Source organism: Anoplopoma fimbria, chromosome 3 (genome assembly GCF_027596085.1).
Source record: "Anoplopoma fimbria isolate UVic2021 breed Golden Eagle Sablefish chromosome 3, Afim_UVic_2022, whole genome shotgun sequence".
Lineage (NCBI taxonomy): Eukaryota > Metazoa > Chordata > Actinopteri > Perciformes > Anoplopomatidae > Anoplopoma > Anoplopoma fimbria.
Window position 1 is genome coordinate 14,282,497 of NC_072451.1, and position 21,817 is coordinate 14,304,313.

The following is a 21,817-nucleotide window of genomic DNA, read 5'->3' on the forward strand; positions in this document are numbered from 1 at the left end:
GCTTTTGTTACTATAGCAGATTAGATTTTGAAAAGGTCATAAAATACTTGGTGAGGTTTAGGCAACAAAACTTCTTAGTTTTAGAAAAGATCATGAAATACTTGGTTTGGTTTAGGCAACAAAACTTAGTTTTAGAAAAGATCATAAAATACATAGGTTTAGGCAATAAAACTACTAGTTAGTTTTAGAAGAGATCATAAATAACTAAATTATTATAAAACTACTTAGTTCGTTAAACAAATTATCATAAAATACTTGGCTAAGTTTAGGCAACAAAACTACTTAGTAGAGTTTAGAAAAAGATCATAAAGAACTTATGTTTAGGCAACAAAGATACTTGGTTAGTTTTAGAAAAGATCATAAAATACTTGGTTAGGTTTAGGCAAAAAACGACTTAAGATAGCAAAAAGGTTACTTATAGTAATGATGTTGCAGTCTCAGCTCTACAGAGGGTTTGTTAATCTGTCAACAGATTGTTTGGTTTTTCTCAGGAGGATCGACCGCACCATTCATTTCAGGCCGTGTTTGATCGTAACCTTTGATGCACCGTGTGCTCTTGCAAACACTTATCTTTCTTATCTGTGAAAATACCACCTGTTCCGTTTTCTGACATTCAATTATGTAACTATAACTCCTGGTATATGTCTATAAGGAATAACTCCATCTAAGTATGGCTGCAGACTTATGATAAACATGAAACAAATTAAATGACTTTTTTTGAAAACTCAGGTAGGGCTGAAGGACCAGCATTATTGCAAATGGAATGAAAAGGCGTGGGTTTCTAAAACCTTGCAAAGTTTCAAGGAAGCTATGTGGTTGACCTAATTCTGTAGCAGGAAATGAATGTAATGCTGTGCAAAAAATAAAATGTGGTCCTGACCGCCTTCACTGCTTAAGATTTCCCATGCTTTTGCTTCTACGTGTTCTTGCCTTTTTTTTTGATGCATTCCATGATACGCTTTCAAACTTTCTTTGACTCAATTTACATTTGGATTATATGTTTATATGTAAAATGTTATATTCTATTCAAAATGTTTTGCTGTTAAATTGTAGCACTTTGAGATTATACCCTTAAGGAATTTTTTATTTGAAACCTTTTTTAAGCTATAAAGGTTTAAAAGAGAGTGTAGTTAGAAAAGTTCAGATGAATGCAAAACTTTCTTAAAGAATCCAAGTTAAAGTACTTTTTTCCCTGGAAAAATGGCTCTGGTGAAGGATATCTTTTTAGATATACGACACCATTAGATCATTCTTCCTGATGCATTAATAAGCAGCATTTTACTGTACGCCTACTCACAATTTAAATTCTGAAACGGATATAATATGTTGTTTAATGTCAAATGTGCACCTAATAAAATGACTACTTTAAAAAGGAATATATCTTTTTTTTGTAACAGTTTGTTTGGAGGCTGTCACAGTCTCAAACTGTGTTTGTAGAATACTCATTTCCAATCTAATTTCATAATCATATTCCCAATTATGTTCATAAAATTGGTCGTATCTTATTTGTATAGCGTCCTTTCAAAATATCCTATAAACTTGTTATTTGTTCTATCTTAAGGAAATTAAGGACAGATGCAAGTGGCTGCGCGACCATAAATATTAAAACCCCCTCACCTCCCTCCTCTCACCCAGTGCCTCTGACCATCACCGCGCCAGCATCCGTGTCTCCTCCTCCTCTTCCTCTGCCTTCTCCCAACCACCCTACAACCTGATCGGTCCACCCCTCCCCCCCAAAAAACCCCCAAAAACAAAGGTAAAAAGCCTGCATCTGCATGACTCAAACCCTCCGGAGTGCCATCATCCATCCCTCATCCCGTCGCACATTCTCTATTATGTCATACGTGGACGCCCGACGCCTCCCATCCATCACCGGTGTCACACTGTGGCCGAGGCTTTAAACCACACCTGTCTGGAGCATCGCGTTATTCACTCATTGCCTCTGCCTTTTGACCGGGGCTGTTAAGAGAATGCGCATCGACATCAAAGAAAGGCAACTTGTGCGGCATTTCGGATGCAAACCCCGTCTGATTGCGCTGCTTATAAAAGCTGCATGCAAATACGCACCGCGAAGCCTTTCACCCCCCCCCAAAAAAAACACACGGGTCCGCGTGAGAGGAAGCGTTGCTGCATGCTCTCGTGACAAAAGAAGGAGCGACAACAGGCGCGTTCGTTCCTCCGCTGAACACGTGTAGCTTTTTACAGGGGACTATTTTAGATTTCAATTACATTTATAATAGCTTGAGCTTAATTTATGTCACTGTGTTTATGGCACTCCAGTTCTTTTCGTTTTGTATTTAAAAATAATTGATCATGAATTAAACTTAATTGCATTTAACTCGTGAACAGGTATTATTTGGGCACATCTTAATGGCAGTGTAAGACAAACTGATCCGGCATCCATCAGCACCGAGTGTGTGTGTGTGTGTGTGTGTGTGTGTGTGTGTGTGTGTCGCCCGCACAGGGAGCCCTCGTGCGTTGCAGTCCCCCACCTGTTTTTTTGGAGTGGAGAAAGGAGGTGCTTAAGTAGAAGTTGTTGGCCCGCCTGTGAGCACAGAGGAACGGTAGACCAAGGTGATGCAACTTCCATTTAAACCTAATACTGGCAGAAGAAAACACTAATAAAGAACATCACACTCAAGGCAACAGACGCAAGCTCACCTTCACGGTAAGATGACGCCTTCACACACACACACAGAGAGAGAGAGAGAAGAGAGAGAGAGAGTTTTTTCTGTGTGTGTCTTAATTTCCATGTTCTGCTTTTTAACAGAAAAATAAACGAGAGGAAGGGGGTGTAACCAGACCATAGGCCGTAATGTGATTATACACTCATCAAAGGAGCAACTTGTTGAGGGCTGTGAAAGTGCCAGATATGACCATATATGGCTGTAAGGAAGACTGTCCGTGAGACAGTTGTGTTAATGGCGGTTAATACGGTGGAAAGCCTTTATTTTATTCACAGCGGGGAGGAACACGTGGCACCGGTTGGGGCCTCCCCCTTGTTGTGACTCTACTAAAAGAGGGGGGGAGATGAAGAAGTGTGTGTGTGTGGGGGGAGCATTTCCGTGTTGACATGTTCTGCTTTTGTAAATTTCCCCGCTGCGGGACTAATAAAGGATTATCTTAATTTCCATAGGTTGTATCAATAGTACAGGTTGCTAAACCACTAAAACCTCACTTGTAGTATTCCATAAAATGCTATGGCTCTTATGGGGACCAGCCTACATGGCATTCATTATACATGCTAATATTATATGATAAATTACACAATTGTGTTGACAATCGCATAATGATAATGTTATTCGATTTTTGAGGACTATTATATCTTTTTTTATTTTAATTTGAAAGTTTAAAATATCTGCTACAAATAATTTTATTAATTTCCATGTGAGAAATAAACGCGATGAGAAACTCTTACATTTCTTAAATAGTTTTCTTAAAAGTGTTTTATTGATCAAAGTATAATTAATTACAATAAATCAGCTGAATGGTCAGCGGCCGTGATGAGGCATCTCTCCAGTGAACAGCAGCGGCCAACGCCGTATCTATTCAATTTTCAATTCAATTCAATTCAGTTTATTTTGTATAGCCCAGAATCACAAATTACAAATTTGCCTCAGAGGGCTTTACAATCTGTGCACATGCGACATCCTCTGTCCTTCCCTCACATCGGCACAGGAAAAACTCCCCTAAAAAACCCCTTTAACAGGGAGAAAAAAGGAAGAAACCTATGGGAGAACGACAGAGGAGGGATCCTTCTCCCAGGATGGACAGAATGCAATAGATGTTATGTGTACAGAATGAGCAGCTTAACAGTTCTTAGATACAACACATTCAATGTATATGACATGAATGATTCATATAATAAGACTACATATAATAACAGCAGAAATTATTACAGTAGAATTATAGCCATGAAAATAGGGATAGTAATGTGACTAATAATAATAATCGAAGTAGCAGTGGGTGTCAGTCGGCTCACAGCAGGAGGCACGACTACGGTCCAGGTACCACAACGTTTCATGGAAACCTGCAGAACGAGAAAGCTAGTAATAAAAAAGGGCTTCAGGGTGGAAGTAAAGCTAAAATGCTTAATGGTACAGGTAATAGTAATAGTAATGTGACTAGTAATAATAATAATGGTGGTAGCAGTCGGTGTCAGCAGGGCCGTAGCAGGATGCACATCCACGGTCCAGGTACAGCCACGATTTATAGAAGCCTGCATTGATTGAGTGCGCTCTCTAGAAAGCACAAAGACTCCAGGGTAGAAGCAAGTCAATAAGCGTAATAGTACAGGCAATAATAATAGAGAAACTATATCGTTACTGTTTTTGTTTAACATTAAAAAGTAATGTGACTAATAATGATAGTGGTAGTAGTAGTGGGTGTCAGCAGGGCCTCAGTCGGTGGCACATGAAAGTTACAGGTCATCCGAGGTTTTTGGGAGACATGCTTGAAGTCTAGAGAACTGGACTCTGGCTTAATTGATAGAAAACAGTAATGTGCATAAATGAAAGTTTAGAGTGTTTTCTGATAATATTCCCCAAGGGGAAGCATATATAAAGTAAATAAAATAGGTCCAAGAACAGCTGTGGAACTCCGTGACTAACCCTGGTTTTCATCGAGCTTTCATTGTTTACATAGCCTGGGGTCTGCTAAATTAAACCAGCTTTGCGGTTCCTTTAATGCCTATTAGAGTATGCATGCATACATGCACCATTTGTTGTTTCTTTAGAGTATTGACTTTTTGCTTGGCAATAAAAAAGAAAGACATAATCATAAAGATGAGAACATTTCCACCTGAAATGATCCTGTTGCAAAAGACAACTATCGATAATAATAAAATGAATCAGCTAATTTAATGACTACCATGGTCCAATCATACTCGCATTGCAATTCACATGGGATTGTTTCATAAATGATAACTATGAAGTTAAAACACATGATAACTATGAAGTTAAAACACATGAGCTTGCAGTAGACACTTGGCCTCAACTACACCAATTAAGGTTTTGTGTCAGCGACAATATTTGATATGTAGCCTTTTTGGACAATGCATTAATTAAATATCCTATTTTAACATATTGAACAATACCATGTACATTTAATGCATCATTTATGAACAAAAGTATTACAACCGTTATCATTTCATGCAGCATTGTTCAACTTTTATTGCAGAGATATGCAACAAAAACTATTAAAAATTGTTGTAGTGATTTGGCCCGTCTTGAGGTCTTTGCCTTTAAGCCGCTCAGATCAACAGCAGAACTTACGAGGACGTCGTACGTGTAACAGATCCTACTACAGTTCCCCCCCAGTTTGGTTTCTTTTTGGAACACGTGAAATATGGATAAAAATGATTGCTCACAGAATTTGAGTTATCCGTAACAAGGTTAGGCCCTCTGCAGAGACAGCTGAGGGGAAGTTAAAGTGTAGGGGGAACCTTTGAACATTGGTGGTGGTTAAACGCCTCACTTCCACCTCAGGGCATTATCATCAGATTGAATTTGGAGGTAGTTTGGGTGTGCGACATGGCGTCATGTGATTCAGAACTTGGAAGCTCAGCACCGTCATCGTCTCCCTTAGGCTGCATTCACACCAAATCGGGCGTTCCAGGGTTGGATGGCGGTTTGGTGTCACTTTAATGGCCCGTATGTGTGACGCCATGCTGCTAATATGATGGGTCCACATTGACAGGAGAACATTTACTTTCAATTACAAACCAAGAGTGGAAGCCTATCAAAAGGGCCAAATTGAGTGACCACACATATAACATAACATTACACTCAAGCTCGCTAAGTTTACTTATATAGCACCTTTCAAATCAAATTATCAAATAATATAAAAATAAATAAAACACAGACAAGAACACGGGATAAAATAATAAGGAAAGAGAAATGAGAAACGAGTTAAAACATTAAATACCACATGCTACCTAAATGCCTGTCTGAACAGATGGGTTTTTAGCTGCATTTTAAAGAGAGTCAACAGATTCTAAAGACTGGGAGCTTATTGGGAGACTATTCCAAAGCTTAGGGTTTGCTGACTGGAAAGTTTCACTACATTTTGGTCATTCATGCTGCTTCTACTCCCGTGTGCACCGCTGGTCCGATAGCTGGTTACGTGATTGGCCACTAAAGTGTGACTGAAGCCTGATTTGGTGTGAATGGAGCCATACCCCCAAATCTTCAGGGCCATACATCCTTTGTGAAGCAATAGCGTGCTTGGACCGCAATGCTAGGATATTCAAATTTGGTCAACGTCAGGGAATTCTAGAGGTTACGGCAAAGAAAATATTGCCAAAGGTTGAGTAAAGCTCCGCTAAGCAATATTTGCATACACATGGATCACATTACTACTTGAAGTGTGAAAGATGACACTCGTAGTGTAGTCGACCAGCTAACAAAGAATTGGCAAGACTGCGGTTGCCTCCACCTTTTATGGAGCATTTTAATGCCTTTCAGCACCTTGTTTTGGTTTTACAGCACCAACTTTGTTTTGGTTCAATCATCAACCTCTCCAGCAGCAGAAGACAGCTGTTTTCAAAAAAAAAAGAAGACAGACAAACTAAACAAATAGCTGGTGAACATATCGTCGTATTTAGCAGCTAAAGAGCCAGGCAATTTTGTCTTATGTTGGTGCAGACCAAAACAAAGCTAAAAGCATAGTGATTATTGGACTTATATCTGTCACCTGAACCAAATGAACTCTAAAGGAATGCTAGTGTTGATCCGTGGTGTGTGTGTAAATAGGGAACTGTTTGCTGCATTGTGTCAGACATGAATGAGAAAAAACACCTTGTTGAAATAATTTCAAAAATCATAGCCAGTTACTAACCGCCAACACTAGTTGTTTGTCTGAACTTTGAATTTGGACGTGGAAAATGTCCTTCCACCCCCCCAAACTCAACACCCTTCGTTTAGTTTTTTTTACCTCACCATGTAAAGGGCACTCAATCCTTGGAAGACTAGGCTGGCCTGGTTCCAATACCTCAGTTGTCAAGGAAGAGTCAAGGATGCTGAAATGTATGTATTTTATGTCGTATAGTAAAAGTATAATTCAAGAGGAATTTGTAGCATGTTTGTAGTATTTATTATGATGGAACTTTCCCATGGCTTGTGTCAAACAGCTTTTCACATTAGGCTCTGAGATGTTTCATTGATACTTTTTGGGAAGTCTTCGTCCAGTCAAGTCTGGACTTGTGGAATTCTCATAACTTCTGTCTGGTGCAGAATAGGAGAATGTGAATGTCACCAACCCATTACCTTGAAAGGGTTGGGAAAAATTTGAGGAGATGGAAGAAGTGATACGGCAATGATAACTGCAGTAATACTACTACTACTAATAATAATAATAATATATTGTATTTATAGAGCGCTTTTCAGAGTACGCAAAGATGCTTTACAGACATTTAAAAACAGCATTTAAAAGCTACACACTAAAAACTTAAAACGCACAGCATTAGTCAGACATTAAAAGCAGTTTTGAAGAGGTGAGTTTTGATTTCAGATTTGAACATTGAGAGATTATTGCAGTCTTGGATGTGTTTGGGTAGAGAGTTCCAGAGTGAGGGGGCAGCTATTGAGAATGCTCTGTCGCCCCATGTCCGGTGCTTGGTCCTGACTGGCAGAGATAGTAGGTTGGCATCAGAGGAGCGTAGCCGACGGGACGGAGTGTGGTGATGGAGCAGGTCGGTGAGGTAGGAGGGGGCCTGATTATGGAGGGCTTTGTGGGTGAGGAGCAGGACTTTGTACTGGATCCGTTGTGGGACGGGAAGCCAGTGGAGTTTCTGAAGAACAGGGGTGATGTGATCGTGGGAGTGGGTGAGCAGACGAGCAGCAGAGTTCTGGATGTATTGGAGTTTATTTAGGACTTTGGTTGATGTGCCATGAAGAATGCTGTTGCAGTAGTCAATTCTGAAGGTGATTAAGGCATGGATTAGGGTTTCAGCAGCAGGTAGGGAGAGTGACGGGCGGAGACGTGCAATGTTTTTGAGATGGAAAAAGGCAGTTCTGGTTATTTGATTGACATGGCATTCAAATGAGAGGTTGCTGTCAAACATGACTCCAAGGTTGCGGATGTGTGTGGACGGAGACAGAGTGGAGTTGTCAATGGTGAGGCAGAAGTTTTGACTGGTTTTTGTGAGGGATTTGGGACCAATGATGATCGTGTCCAATTTTTCACAGTTGAGTTTCAGGAAGTTGGTTTGCGTCCATGATTTAATGTCAGTGAGACAGTTTGTTAGAGTGGAGTGAGTAGCAGCAGTGGTGATGGCTTTAGTGGAGATGTAGAGCTGGACGTCATCGGCGTAGCAGTGGAAGTGGAGACCGTGTTGACGTATGATATTTCCAAGAGGGAGCAGGTAGAGGATAAATAAAAAAAGGACCAAGCACCGAACCCTGGGGGACGCCTTGGGACAGAGGAGCGGTGGAGGAGGTGCAGTTGTTGATGCTGATGAACTGTTGTCTGTTTGTGAGATATGATTTCAGCCAGGAGAGAGCAGTACCGGTGATGTTGAGGGAGGAGTTGAGGCGGGAGAGAAGAATGCTGTGGTTGATGGTGTCGAAAGCTGCAGTGAGGTCAAGGAGAATGAGAATGTTGAGGTGACCAGAGTCTGAGGAGAGGAGGAGGTTGTTGGTGACTTTAAGATTAAGACTAATTAGTTGGAGAGATCTTTGTGCTTGATAGTCGGGTGTGTTGGTGCCGCTGTGTTATGCATGAAAGCTCTCTGTTTAATCCCCATTTGTGAGAACAGAAGGTGAGGGGATACCGGTCAGAGAGAACAGGATGGATCTATACGCTGCGACCACTAGGGGGCCCCATGGTATAATCGGCTTGTTGAACAGTTTGGTATTTGTTCAGGAGTGCAGCAGCTCAGTGTTAACATCTCGAGGATGTTCCAGGCATGCACGTGGCTTTTCGTAGATGACCTGAGCGTTAATCACAGCATGATCTGAGTGTAAAAAAGACTCAAAGTAGTAGGTAGAAAGGCAAGGCAAGGCAAGGCAAGGCCATGAAATATAAAAGGACAGTGTAAAAGGAACACATTATAAAATGACATTAAAAATCAATAAATATTGCAAGAGAATAGAAAAAAACAAAATATTTACAGCAGCTAACTGTAACAGGGTTTGATATCTTTCTTTTTTTTGATAATTTTTGGGGTATTTTGCCTTCTTTTTTTTGACAGTGTAGAGACAGAGAGAGGAGTATTCAATTCAATTCAATTCAGTTTATTTTGTATAGCCCAGAATCACAAATTACAAATTTGCCTCAGAGGGCTTTACAATCTGTGCACATGCGACATCCTCTGTCCTTCCCTCACATCGGCACAGGAAAAACTCCCCTAAAAACCCCTTTAACAGGGAGAAAAAGGAAGAAACCTATGGGAGAACGACAGAGGAGGGATCCTTCTCCCAGGATGGACAGAATGCAATAGATGTCATGTGTACAGAATGAGCAGCATAACATCGGAGCTTTTTATGCTTAAGTGGCTGCATACTTTTTTTTTTTTTTTTACCCATTCTTTATATCAAATTTGAATTAGATAAGCATTAGCATAATGTTGAGCAGCACCCCTTTAACAGGGAGAAAAAAGGAAGAAACCTATGGGAGAACGACAGAGGAGGGATCCTTCTCCCAGGATGGACAGAATGCAATAGATGTCATGTGTACAGAATGAGCAGCATAACAGTTCTTAGATACAACACATTCAATGTATATGACATAAATGATTCATATAATAAGACTACTTATAATAACAGCAGCAATTATTACAGTAGAATTATAGCCATGAAAATAGGGATAGTAATGTGACTAATAATAATAATCGAAGTAGCAGTGGGTGTCAGTCGGCTCACAGCAGGAGGCACGACTACGGTCCAGGTACCACAACGATTCAACCTACAGACTGATTATTCTGAATCTACTACATAGATCTGAGTGTAAAAAAGACCCAAAGTAGTAGGTAGAAAGGCAAGGCAAGGCCATGAAATATAAAAGGACAGAGTGTAAAAGGAACACATTATAAAATGACATTAAAAATCAATAAATATTGCAAGAGTATAGAAAAAAAAACAAGTAAAAAGAGAGTAAGACAGGTACAAAATACAGGTGCAGTGTAAGAAAAAAAAATATTTACAGTAGCTAACTGTAACAGGGTTTGATATTTTTCCTTTTTTTGATAATTTTTGGGGTATTTTGCCTTCTTTTTTTTGACAGTGTAGAGACAGAGAGAGGAGTATGAGATGCAGCAAAGCTGGAATGTCACTTGGTTGGATTGTTTGGGGATTTGTTCACTCACTTATTTCTTTAAATCTAGTTATGTACAAAGGGTGTATACAGTCGCTTGGGTACAAGTTGACCTTAAGTGCCCCTCAAATATATTTGTAATCAATTTTTTTTTTTATACAAGAAATGGCTAATTTCAATCCCAACAGCTTTTGAAATAATGTTTTGGTGCCAAACGAAACTGCTGAAAAGCATTCTAACGTTCACAGCTTGGTAAAGCCCACTGAGTCAGTTTTTGCAAAGACAAAAGTCTTGTCGCCTTGTCATATGATGCACCCAATCCTAGATTACAGCCTCACCTGTGATCAATAATTGATCAATCAATTAGTGGGTGTGTATAAAAAGAACCCCAGCACACCAGACCTTCACATCAACTGCAACTTGACCTCTGACAACATGCATAAAAGAAGGAGGGAGAGAAGAAGGAGAGAAGGCTCAGCGCTAAGATTCACCCTGAGACCAAAGCGTTGATTATCAAGAGGCTGAAGACCAGATCCACTGCTGAGGTGGCTGACACCTTCAATGTGTCTCAGCGTCAAGTACAAAGAATAAGAAAAAGATTTGAAGAGACTGGAGATGTTTTTGACAAGCCCAGGTCCGGCAGACCCCGCAAGACAACTGCTCGGGAGGACCGTTTGTTGGCTCGAAAATCCAAGGCCAGCCCCTTTTCCACTGCAGCAGAGCTCCACCAGGCCTGGTCACCTCAAGTCCCCGTGTCAACCAGGACAGTTTGTAGAATTCTGTCTCGAAATGGCCTCCATGGTCGAATCAGTGCCCAGAAACCAGCACTAAACAAAAGGCAATTAAAAAAACGTGTGGCATTTGTCAAGGCCCATAGCCTGCTAAAAGGATGGACGCTGGAAAAGTGGCAGAAGGTGGATTTCTCAGATGAATCTTCGGTTGAATTACATCACAGCCGCCGCAAATATTGCAGGAGACCTACTGGAACCCGCATGGATCCGAGATTCACCCAGAAAACAGTTAAGTTTGGTGGCGGAAAAATCATGGTCTGGGGTTACATCCAGTATGGGGGTGTGCGAGAGATTTGCAGGGTGGAAGGCAATATCAATAGCCTAAAATATCAAGAAGTATTAGCTACCTCTTACATTCCCAACCATACAAGGGGTCAAATTTTGCAGCAGGATGGTGCTCCATCGCATACTTCCATCTCTACATCAAAGTTCCTCAAGGCGAAGAAGATCAAGGTGCTCCAGGACTGGCCAGCCCAGTCACCAGACATGAACATCATTGAGCATGTCTGGGGTAGAATGAAAGAGGAAGCATGGAAGACGAAACCAAAGAATCTTGATGAACTCTGGGAGGCATGTAAGACTGCTTTCTTTGCTATTCCTGATGACTTCATCAATAAATTGTATGAATCATTGTCGAACCGCATGGATGCAGTCCTTCAAGCTCATGGAAGTCATACAAGATATTAAATATGGATCTCACAGCACCACTACTTAATTCACTGATGTTATGCAACATATTTTTGTATTTGAAGTAAATTATTTGTTCAATTTTCACATTACTCTCTGTAGGCGACAAAACTTTTGTCTTGCCAAAATCTGACCTTTCTGTGTTCATTAAATGATCAATCTTTCTTCAGTGAAGCAAATTTATTTTAGTATATTAAACATAATTTGGGAGGGTTTTAGCTTTCATATGAGCCATTTCTAAAACCAATGGATAAATTAAAAGTCAGGTTATAAGCTGTTGTTTCTACAAAATGGATAAGTGACAAGACTTTTGTCAGGGACTGTATGACCATAGAACGATTTGTACCCTGAGGCAGCAAACGTGTGCCAAATTACACATAGGCACATGTGTCACAAATCAATCAATCACTATGTTTATTAACTCAATGTATCATTGAGTTATATGTTGGTTACTGGGTTTTCCAGGCTCTCAAGTTGTATTTCTATGATGATTCATTTTATGATGTGAAATCCTTAAACCTGCATACATTGATTATTTTGTCACTTACATATCAAGCTGTAAACACAGCATTGACATATTATCACCTATTCAAATTCTTTGCAAGCAATTACCTATTTATGCATTCCATTAGAGTTACAAAGCAACATTAGCATTTATTTAGTCTTGTTTTGGTCAACCTAGCGGATATAAGCCCAATATTCACTCCCCTTTCAGCTCCGCTTTGGTCTCGACCAACTCCAGAAGGAAATATCTGGCTCCTAAAACGCCACCAAAAATGCTCAACTATGTTTGAGCTGATAAAGTAGCTTTATCGGAGCTTTTTATGCTTAAGTGGCTGCATACTGTTGGTGGAATGGAAGTTTTTTTTTTTTACCCATTCTTTATATCAAATTTGAATTAGATAATCATTAGCATAATGTACCTACAGACTGATTATTCTGAATCTACTACATAGATCTGAGTGTAAAAAAGACCCAAAGTAGTAGGTAGAAAGGCAAGGCAAGGCCATGAAATATAAAAGGACAGAGTGTAAAAGGAACACATTATAAAATGACATTAAAAATCAATAAATATTGCAAGAGAATAGAAAAAAACAAGTAAAAAGAGAGTAAGACAGGTACAAAATACCCGATTGATCACAGGCGTAAGAGCTCTGAATGAATTTGTAAATACTCCTTTTTTGCAAATTTCCCCACTGTGGGACTAATAAAGGATTATCTTATCTTATCTTATTTTATAACTGAGCTTATCAGCACCAGGTTACACATTTGTTCAAAATGACCAGCCATTGACCCCAAAGCACAGGACACTAACCAAGATAAACCTTTTCAAGAGGTTTTGCAAAGTCAGACCCACAGATGTCTCCTCGAATAAATTCTGATCCAAAAACAGACTTGAGGATTACGTTTAAAGAGGAAGAAAAAGTTAATATTTACCCGATAATGGTAATCTTCCTTGTTTTACCCTAGATACAGTGGTTGGTATTTGTTGTGTGGTACATAGTTTATAAAGGTGTGTTGGATTCCTATTGCCTCTGGAGTCTCTTGCTGTCAAAGGCCTTCATCCCATTTAAAACAATAAAGAAAAGGTTGAGCCATGCTCGGGTATGAGCGTGTGTGAGGGTAGTAGCAGTGTCTGTTTATCGATTACCATCAGAGTACGCCTTCCAAAAGGCTTTCTCTACTCTATGCACATTATCGCTGCACTATTTAGCACAGAGATTTTAACTCTGTTTTCCCGGCAGGGGTTTCGAAAAAAATCACATTGCTACGGGGTTTTTCTTGTACTGGTAGATTTACCCCTATATATTATGTTTTCACAGCTCTCTCCTCCCTTTAAGAAGCGACTGCCTCAGCGGCATATGTCATTTGAATGCCACTATTAAAAAAAAAAAAAAAAAAAAAAAAAAATCCTGATTTGTGCAATTCATTTTTAAAATCCCATATCTTCCCACTCCCAAATGCCATTGGCTTATTGTGAGTATTCCGATTTCTTTCAGCCGTCCAAACTGACGCCGGTTCTATTTACTGGGGCCCCAAACAAAGGCCTCAGCATAGTTAGTGCTGCTTTGAGTGCCGTCACCATTTCTAAGTCATATTTACCTTTCTGTGCGCGACGGGAGAAAGAGGCCGTCTATCATGACAGAACAGAGCCGGTGGAGTCCCAATCTTGCTGCTGCATATTGACATCATTGATAATAGACACAGCTGCTATACAAGCCCCCCAAAAAATGTGACGCATTGTCAATAACGGATGCTATTTAGTGTTGTGCACCACGTGAGATGGGGAGCCATGGGAGTTTTAGTACAGGAGGCTGGTGTTGCAGCTCTATTTTAAATAAAAGGGAAGTCATTAATGAGTCCCTCGTGTGTGTGTGTGTCTTGTGTGTTTTTTCGCTTCAAAGATGGTTTCGCAAAATCAAGAAAGAACTAAACTAATAATCTTTTCAGCCGTGTGCCTCGTGACTTGCAGTTCTTTGGCACCAAAAGGTCATGCTATCCCCAGAAAATGGGGCCCCAACAAAGAGAGCCTCTTTATGGTTAATGTGTAACCGGGTGGCATCCTCCCACTTCTTTTGACCAACAGCAGGCTAATACTTCCATAGTTCTTATGCATGATCAAGGTCAGTAGGGCAATGCTTAAACTGCAATCAGTTTATTTTTTACTTAAGAGCTTGTGAAAGGACCAATTTTTCAGCGGGAAATTAGAAGAATATCTTGACCTTAGTGACTTTTGCACCCATTACAATATTGAACACTAGTTCCTCAGCTCCATATAATTTTTTGCACGTCGAAACAGACTATAACGGTTTTGCATATATAAAAAAGTTGTGTGAAGACTGATGATACAGAAACGGACGGACGCAGCCAACCAGGTTCGATGTCAGGTGGGGTTATTTCCGTAGCCATATGACCATCCGTAGAGCAGTTCTGATGAAGCATACTGGCCTTACCTTACCTTAGTTGCTCTCTGAAGCTGTACATGTTCTTAGTGGTGCTTTGAGCTACATGCTATCAGCAGTATGCTACCATGCTCACAATGACAGTGTGAACGTGCAGATGTTAGGCAGTTACACTGAAGCATGCTAACATGTCAATAAGTTTGTAGGTGTTTAGTCCAACAAAGTAGAGCAATTAGTTGTCAACTATTTAATTATTGCGCATCTATTTTATTACATAAATCGGCTTGAGTAGTCAAAGTCAAAATTCTCAGATTTCAGCTGTTTAAAATGTGAATATTTTCTGCTTCCTTTACTCTATAACAGTAAACAGAATTTAAAAAAAGTCTTGTTTTGGTATATATACCAAAACAAGACATTTGAGGCTGCATCCTGGACTTTAGGAAACATTTTTCAAAAAACAATCAAGAAAATAATTGACAGAATTATGGGCAAATAGAAATGATTGATAGTTGCAGCTCTAAAGAATTGGACAAATTGAATTATTGACCTGATAATGGCACTAGGTGAAAAGTTAAGGGGATCCCCGAAGTTGTCATTGTCAGGGAACCATGAGTGTCCTTTGCAAATTCCATGATAATCCATCCAATAGTTTTTGAGATTCTTCAGTCTGGACCAGAGCAGTGGACCGACAGACTGACTTTGTCGTCCCTTTAGTTACATAATAAGGGTGGCTAAAAATGTCATTGATCAGTCATTCATGATCCACCATCATTAAACCATTTGTTTATTCATTATTATTCATTAATTTGCTTATGGTTCCACTGATTAAGAAACCTGTACTTAATTGCAGTGTCTTAATTGCCTTAATTACAAACTACTTGCTTTTGATTACCCTTGATAAGCAGCCTCATAAAAATCTAATGACGGTTAATTAACAGTTTGCTCAGACGCAATCTGTATGTAAAATATCAGTGATTCTTGCCAAGAGACTTACAAATGCAGCACAAGTAGTTGGTGTTTTATGTGTGTTTTTTTCCCCACCATGTTTACCACATAGGAGATTAAAGGGAGGTTCCATGTTAATAAAGTAATCCCATAATGTAACCCCCAAATGTGTTGACCTGATGAGGTAGGGTTATTAATCTTCTTCAAATACATACATCATTTTGTTTGTTGAAATCCCAATAGCAACAAATAAATCAAGTGCTCTGACAAAAAAAAGAAAAAGTTCTCACTGTCATAAGCTCCTCCAATCATTGTGTGTGTGGTCTGAATGTAATGGTTGGACGGGCTACCTACCCATCTGCATTTGTTCTGCCCGTGCACTCATTACTTGTCTTCCACAAGCTGCTAGCTTGACAGTAGCCATGTTTATTGGTAATGTTCATAATCATAATTTCAGGGGAGTGGCTTTGGATGGAGGCCTGAAGGGCCCGCTGTCAGCGTTTCCGACTAAGCGTCTTTCTTGCTAAATTTAGCTACTTTTGGAGCCATCGCTGTTAGGGTTTTTGGGTGGGATCATTTGTTCAATCTAGCGTGTTATTGCTAGTTTCTGAAGATTGGCAAACCTACCCTTTTTAAAGTCTGTTGTGCTTTATACAATTAGTTTGACACCTTTTGTCAAAATCTAGCTTGAAGACATTACTGACTTCAATTTTGTGTTTATATGCAGCATATTCCTACTTAGGAGACTCTTGCTATCGGTTGAACATTGTTGTAAAATTGTGACGTTCATTTTTCTTTATTATTTGACATTTGTTCAACCAGTCGATTAATTTATCTACAGATTAATCAGTAATGACAATAAACAGAGATGTCTCCACTGATTATCTCTAATTAAGTGTTATTTAGGAAATGTAATATCTTCACAAAACAATGCATAAATGTTACATCACATGACTTGTTTTTGTCAAATCAAATTTATCACAGGTAAAAAATAAAGTGGAGACAAACTACTCATCAAAAATGAAAATGTAGTCGTTAGTAACTCGCAAACATTTCAGATACATTTCACTCCGTCAGAGGTACTTTCTGCCACTTTCCTCTAAAATCCAGGCTGTTTTTCAAGTGTTCTTTTCCAGTTTGGCTGTCAGCGGCAGTCGGTGGGCAGTCTGAATGTTACCCTAACAGTTAATCTCTTTGCACAAAAGGGCACTTTGTTATGGCAGCTGCTTTGCTACAAAATGCAAATCTGTTACTACATGTTTTCTAAATTCTCTCTCTTTCTATCCCTGCATCCTCACAAACAGATTCCTCAGAGGTTTAACTTCCACTTCTCAGTAATCACTCAGTCTATTGAAGTGCAAACTTCTGATTTCACGTTGTTTTTGTTTTTTGTTGTTGTGTCTTTTTTTTTTTTTTACTTTTTTACCTAGTTTAGCAGGTCACGAACTGAGACGCAGGAATTGTTTTTGAACAAGGGGGACAAGTTACTAAAAAGTGTTGCCTCCCCTCTACACTCCTCCTCCTCCCCCCCACCCCCCCCCCCCCCCCTGTCACATGTTCCTTTCACAGCATAGAAAAGTTTCTGGATTAGGGCAGAATTGACACAAAGCACCGACGCCACTCCAGCGACACTCGCAAGCAACGCAGAAGAGGCAACGAGGGGGGACCGAGACACTCGTGCGGACGCCGCCTCAGAAAACTACAGCGATAGCGAGAGGCAGACGAGTCCATCCCGAGAGAGAGAGAGAGAGGCAGAGAGGCTGGGGATCTTTGCCGACGAGGTCCCTGAAGGATGGAAGAGAAGCAGTTTGCCGGGATCCTGGTAAGTTAAGCTTTTGTTCAACCAACACACATTAAAAAAAAGCAGTAACAAAGATAATAAAAAATAATTCATACATGGATGCAGCCACATCTCTGAGTTCACTGGTTGGATGCAACTGCTGGACCACCAGTTGATTCACCCCTCTGCCTCCCCTTTCCCCCAATTTAAGCACAAGGGGGCAGGTGGTTTTGTTTCACTGTACTTTATGGTCGCTCACTGGACTCGAACATGCTTTTATTTTCCTATTTTCTATGTTTGCATTCTTTCTTTTGTATTCTTTTTTTTAAAATGATCAGGACACATGCCTGCATTTTCCCTCTGAGTGATGGTTGTGTTGGCTTTTGAGTGCAGCAGGCAGAGCTGTCATCGCCTGCTGTTTGGCGAGGTGCTCAGCACCCATCTACAAACTAAACACAGTCCCTTTAAATCAGTCTTGACTTTGCATTTCCCCGTTTATCTGATCTTTGCCTTTTCGGCAAACAATAAACATGTCTCCGGTGTCCTCAGGCAGCTGATAGAGACGAGGCCGGGAGGTAAACGTGCCGTTGGTGAAGCTTTAAATAGAGGTTCGGCGTCATTGGCAGTCAGGTCACTTCTCCCTCTCTCTCTCCCTTCATTTCTAAGTTCCTCAGTCCGACTTGAGACGGAGATAAACACAAGCTCAGAACTCCAACTCTCCTCTGACATTCTCGCTCATTTGAAGCCTCGCCTTCCTCCTCGATTACTTTTTTTTCTTCTCCTTTTTTTCCCGCCGCGTCCTTTTGAGATGCATATCCACGTTAAAACTCTCGCTCGCCGTCAGAACTTAAAAGAGTTGGGGGGGGGGCGTTATCGCTATCGTCTGCTCTCGCAGCATTTGAAGGCGGTTGGAGGATGGAGATTTCATTCTCGTTCTCAGAACTTTATTTTTTGTTTGTGTGTGGGTTTGTTTGTCTGCATCAGTCAGACAGATTGCCAATAAGTCGTTTGCATAGTTAAGCACTGCTGGGGAGTTGCAAAAAAAAGTTCTGTGAGTTTAAATGTGTCAATCTAAGAGATTCAAAAGTTTTAAATGTCACAAGGAGGATTTGAATGATTTAACTTTTATTGTGGATGTTTGACTGTTTTTCTAAAGAAGTTATGCACCTTTTTACTGCCCCTTACACTCAGATGTGTCTCTGAGGATGGAAAAACTCAACTATCACGGTTCACTGTGTGAACTGTGGAGAGTGCCATGACGCCCCACAGCCACTAGGGGCAGACAGGCCAACAATGAGTGCAAAAATAAATTAATCTTTGAGTTCATGAGGTGTTTTGCACCTAACAGCATATTCACAAACAAAAAGTTTAAGCTTTGAGGGAGAAAGAGGGCAGTTTATCATTCACTATCACCAAAATAAAAGCTTAGTTAAATTCAATCCTTAAGTTAAAAAGTTAAAAATGTCAATTTAAAAGTGGATTTTATGGATTGAAAAGTTGGAAAGCTACATTAAAAAAACCAAAAGAAAGTTGTTTGTCACACTTTATTGGAGCTGTGCCTTTTTATATTTGAGTTACAAATAACCACATGGCAGTCCCACGTTCTTGGCCAGAGCCTCCTCTTATCGCTGACATAAATGATTGCTTATTTAATTTTAGTTCAAGGAATCACCGCGGTAGGTGACGTCTTTTGTTTGCTCTCCAGAGCTGAGAGTTTTGTTCCCCGGCCAACACTCAGTGACTCGTTGTTTGAGGTCAATTCACTTGATTTGGCAGGAAATAGAGAATTAAAAAGCCATTTAAAGGTTAACACGGAGAAGAAGGCGCATTAGTTAGCCTCATTTTTTGGTAGGAAAAAAAACTTCAGATTAAGCTCAGATGAAAGCGCAGGTGTTTTTCCAAAACAACGCTGTGCTTGTTTTTCTCTCTTAGCCAAAATTTGGATTTCAGATTGTTCTCATAACATTCATCAGTCACTTATTTTTCCCAAAAAAATAAATAAGTAGTGCAGAGGTCAGAGTGTAACCGGCACTCAAATCTAATCTACGAAGGCAAACACGGGAAGATTGCACAACTCCAGCTGAGACAACGGCTTATACACACTTACAACAGCAGCTCCCCTCTCGTGATTGGCTACTTCTCATGGCTGGGAGCGTTGTCCTCAGCGGCGGCAGACAGCGATGTCAGTCGTGGCTTGGAGACATCAACAAAGAATGAAAGAAAGTGTGTGTGTGTGTTACACAATTACAGAATCTCAAACCTTGCTCTCCCATCGCCAGCTGTCACTTCAGTTTTCATTCTGTTCCCTCTTCTCTTTTGGCTCTTTTCTTCATCCGTCTTTTTACATGACTTTTTATTCCTCTGTCATTTCATGTTTAATCCGCTCATCTCTACCTCTGTTCACGGAGCCAATATCCCCCTTTCCGGTTGTAGTTTTCTCAAAACTTTTTTTTTTCTTCTCTCTATGGAAGTCCCTGTCCCTTTCTTTGCAGTCTGGTTAAATTTATTTACGCTGGCCCCAGATGGCCGGTGGATGGACCCGTCACCGTAAATCTTGTGACACACAAGGCGCTCGCTTCCTGCTACCGCTTGGCTCGGCTGGTTGCCCTCTGCCGGGACCCTTTTACTTCCAAAAACTTAATTCCCCTCTGCTCGTTCACAGCGTTCAAAGGGAGCCCCCCCCCTCTCTCTCCTCAATCTTCCTGGGTCGTCTTTGACTGCCCTGGAAGCCACCTCCACTTCCACCAAACGGATGAGCAGATGGTGCCCTGGCACTAGCCGTTACTGGACCGATAGCCGTCTCTTTGTGTTTTTTTTACTGCTTGGTTACGTCTTTAAAATGTCTGCTGTGTATGTATAGGGACGTAGGAAGAGGAGGCGCTGCATTCATACCTTTGCCTGTGCAGAACACTGTTGCCACTCCATCACCACAGAGGCCAAATGGAGGAAGAGGTCACTAAAGACTGGCCTCTGATCAAAGATTAACATTGGCAAGCCTTTTGATGTCAGCCCGTGACTTTTCATCCACAATTTGTAAGATGTTTGGAGTCGAGCTCTGTCAGCAGGGAAATGACTCCTTAACCTTATTCTTAACACAACATCAAAACTTTTTGATTCGATTTGACCGGATACAAATTATTTTTGCACAATTCCACATTCTGCTTATTGGCTCTGGTTGTCGTCAAACACTGGTTTGTGATTCCTGTCACAACCAGTGTTTGATGAAAACCAGAGCTAAACCAAAATTAACCAAAATATAAAAAACAAAAAGAACAGAAATTTTCAACAAAAACTAGAAATGTCCGGACCAAGTTTTTTGGGCCCAGATTCCAGTCCGTCTCTGTTGATATATTGCCGATTTGGATACTTACATTCACCCAAATGGTGATATAATTTGTATCTAACACAATAAACTAATTTTCCTCAAGCTAAATCATACAAATACTGGAAGTCTTGATTCAAAACTAATAAGTTGAATAATTGATATGATATCAGCAAGGGCATTTTTAACTAGAGACTATACTACAAAAACAACTCTGTAGCTCCCAGCTGCCATAAAGGAGAGCAATGCTGCAGAGCTAGCTGGCTGTGGTGGACAACTCTGTAGATTACAGTGAAGTTTTTGTTATAGCCTGGATCAGCACGAATATAACTTTTGCGGGACATTTGTACCATAAAGTCATTTGTCAGGAATGATGAGGTCTTGATGATGATGACGATAGTTTGAATTAATAGCTGCTTGTAGGGGAGATGCAGAAACATTCTCACATTACCGTTTAACTCAAAGTTGTGTCTCATAAAATTTGCATTTGGTATTTATCAGAGGTATGTTGTGTAAGGTGCAACAATGCAGACTCAGTCACTTTGTCAATACAGAGGAGTGTGGTTTTGTAAGGCCGAGATTACCCCACAGTTCTGTGTACCCGCTGGGTGCGTGCGCGTGCGTGCGTGTGTGCGGGTGTGTGCGTGTGTGTGCGCGCCATTTCCCAGGGGTTTGTTTGGCTAATGTGTGCTGTAGGCTGTGAAGTGGAAACTAAATGGAAAGAAATAGTGGAACACACAGCCACAACCTCCCCGAGGTCAGGACGCATGCACACACACCTACGCACACACAAATGGAAACATAAAAGATCACACGCTTATACATTAGGTCCACACGTAAAAAAATGTCATAAGCACATTTACATATTTTAGATTTCACAGATATTCACAGATACATAAACGCATAACTGGCACATTGACACGCACAAAATTACGCACAAGACCTGAACACACATTTAAAATAAGAAATAAATTAATAAATACACAACATGTTTAGTTACTCTAGGCTGTGACTTTTTGCTCCAAAACTGTGACAAAACTGAGAAGCCCAGATTGTGGCCCCGGGGCCAAACCTGGCCTCACTTGGGATGTGTTGAGCCCTATTTATATATTTAGTTTGTGTCGGTTTGTTATTATTT

At 40.4% G+C, this 21,817-nt stretch overlaps 1 protein-coding gene across 3 annotated transcripts in view; it reads left to right on the forward strand.

Moving 5' to 3' along the window:
* The first annotated feature begins 2,114 nt into the window (after nt 1-2,114).
* slc6a9 (solute carrier family 6 member 9) overlaps nt 2,115-21,817 on the forward strand; it is a 68,371-nt gene continuing 48,668 nt past the window's right edge. The window contains exons 1-3 of one of the 3 annotated variants that reach the window (XM_054626716.1): nt 2,115-2,349; nt 2,465-2,668; nt 17,147-17,399. In XM_054626716.1, the coding sequence (XP_054482691.1) occupies nt 17,370-17,399 (30 nt within the window). In that variant the 5' untranslated portion in view covers nt 2,115-2,349; nt 2,465-2,668; nt 17,147-17,369. Of the gene's footprint in view, nt 2,350-2,431; nt 2,669-17,146; nt 17,400-21,817 lie in introns of those variants that run through there. The other 2 variants (XM_054626713.1, XM_054626721.1) reach the window with 2 other exon arrangements.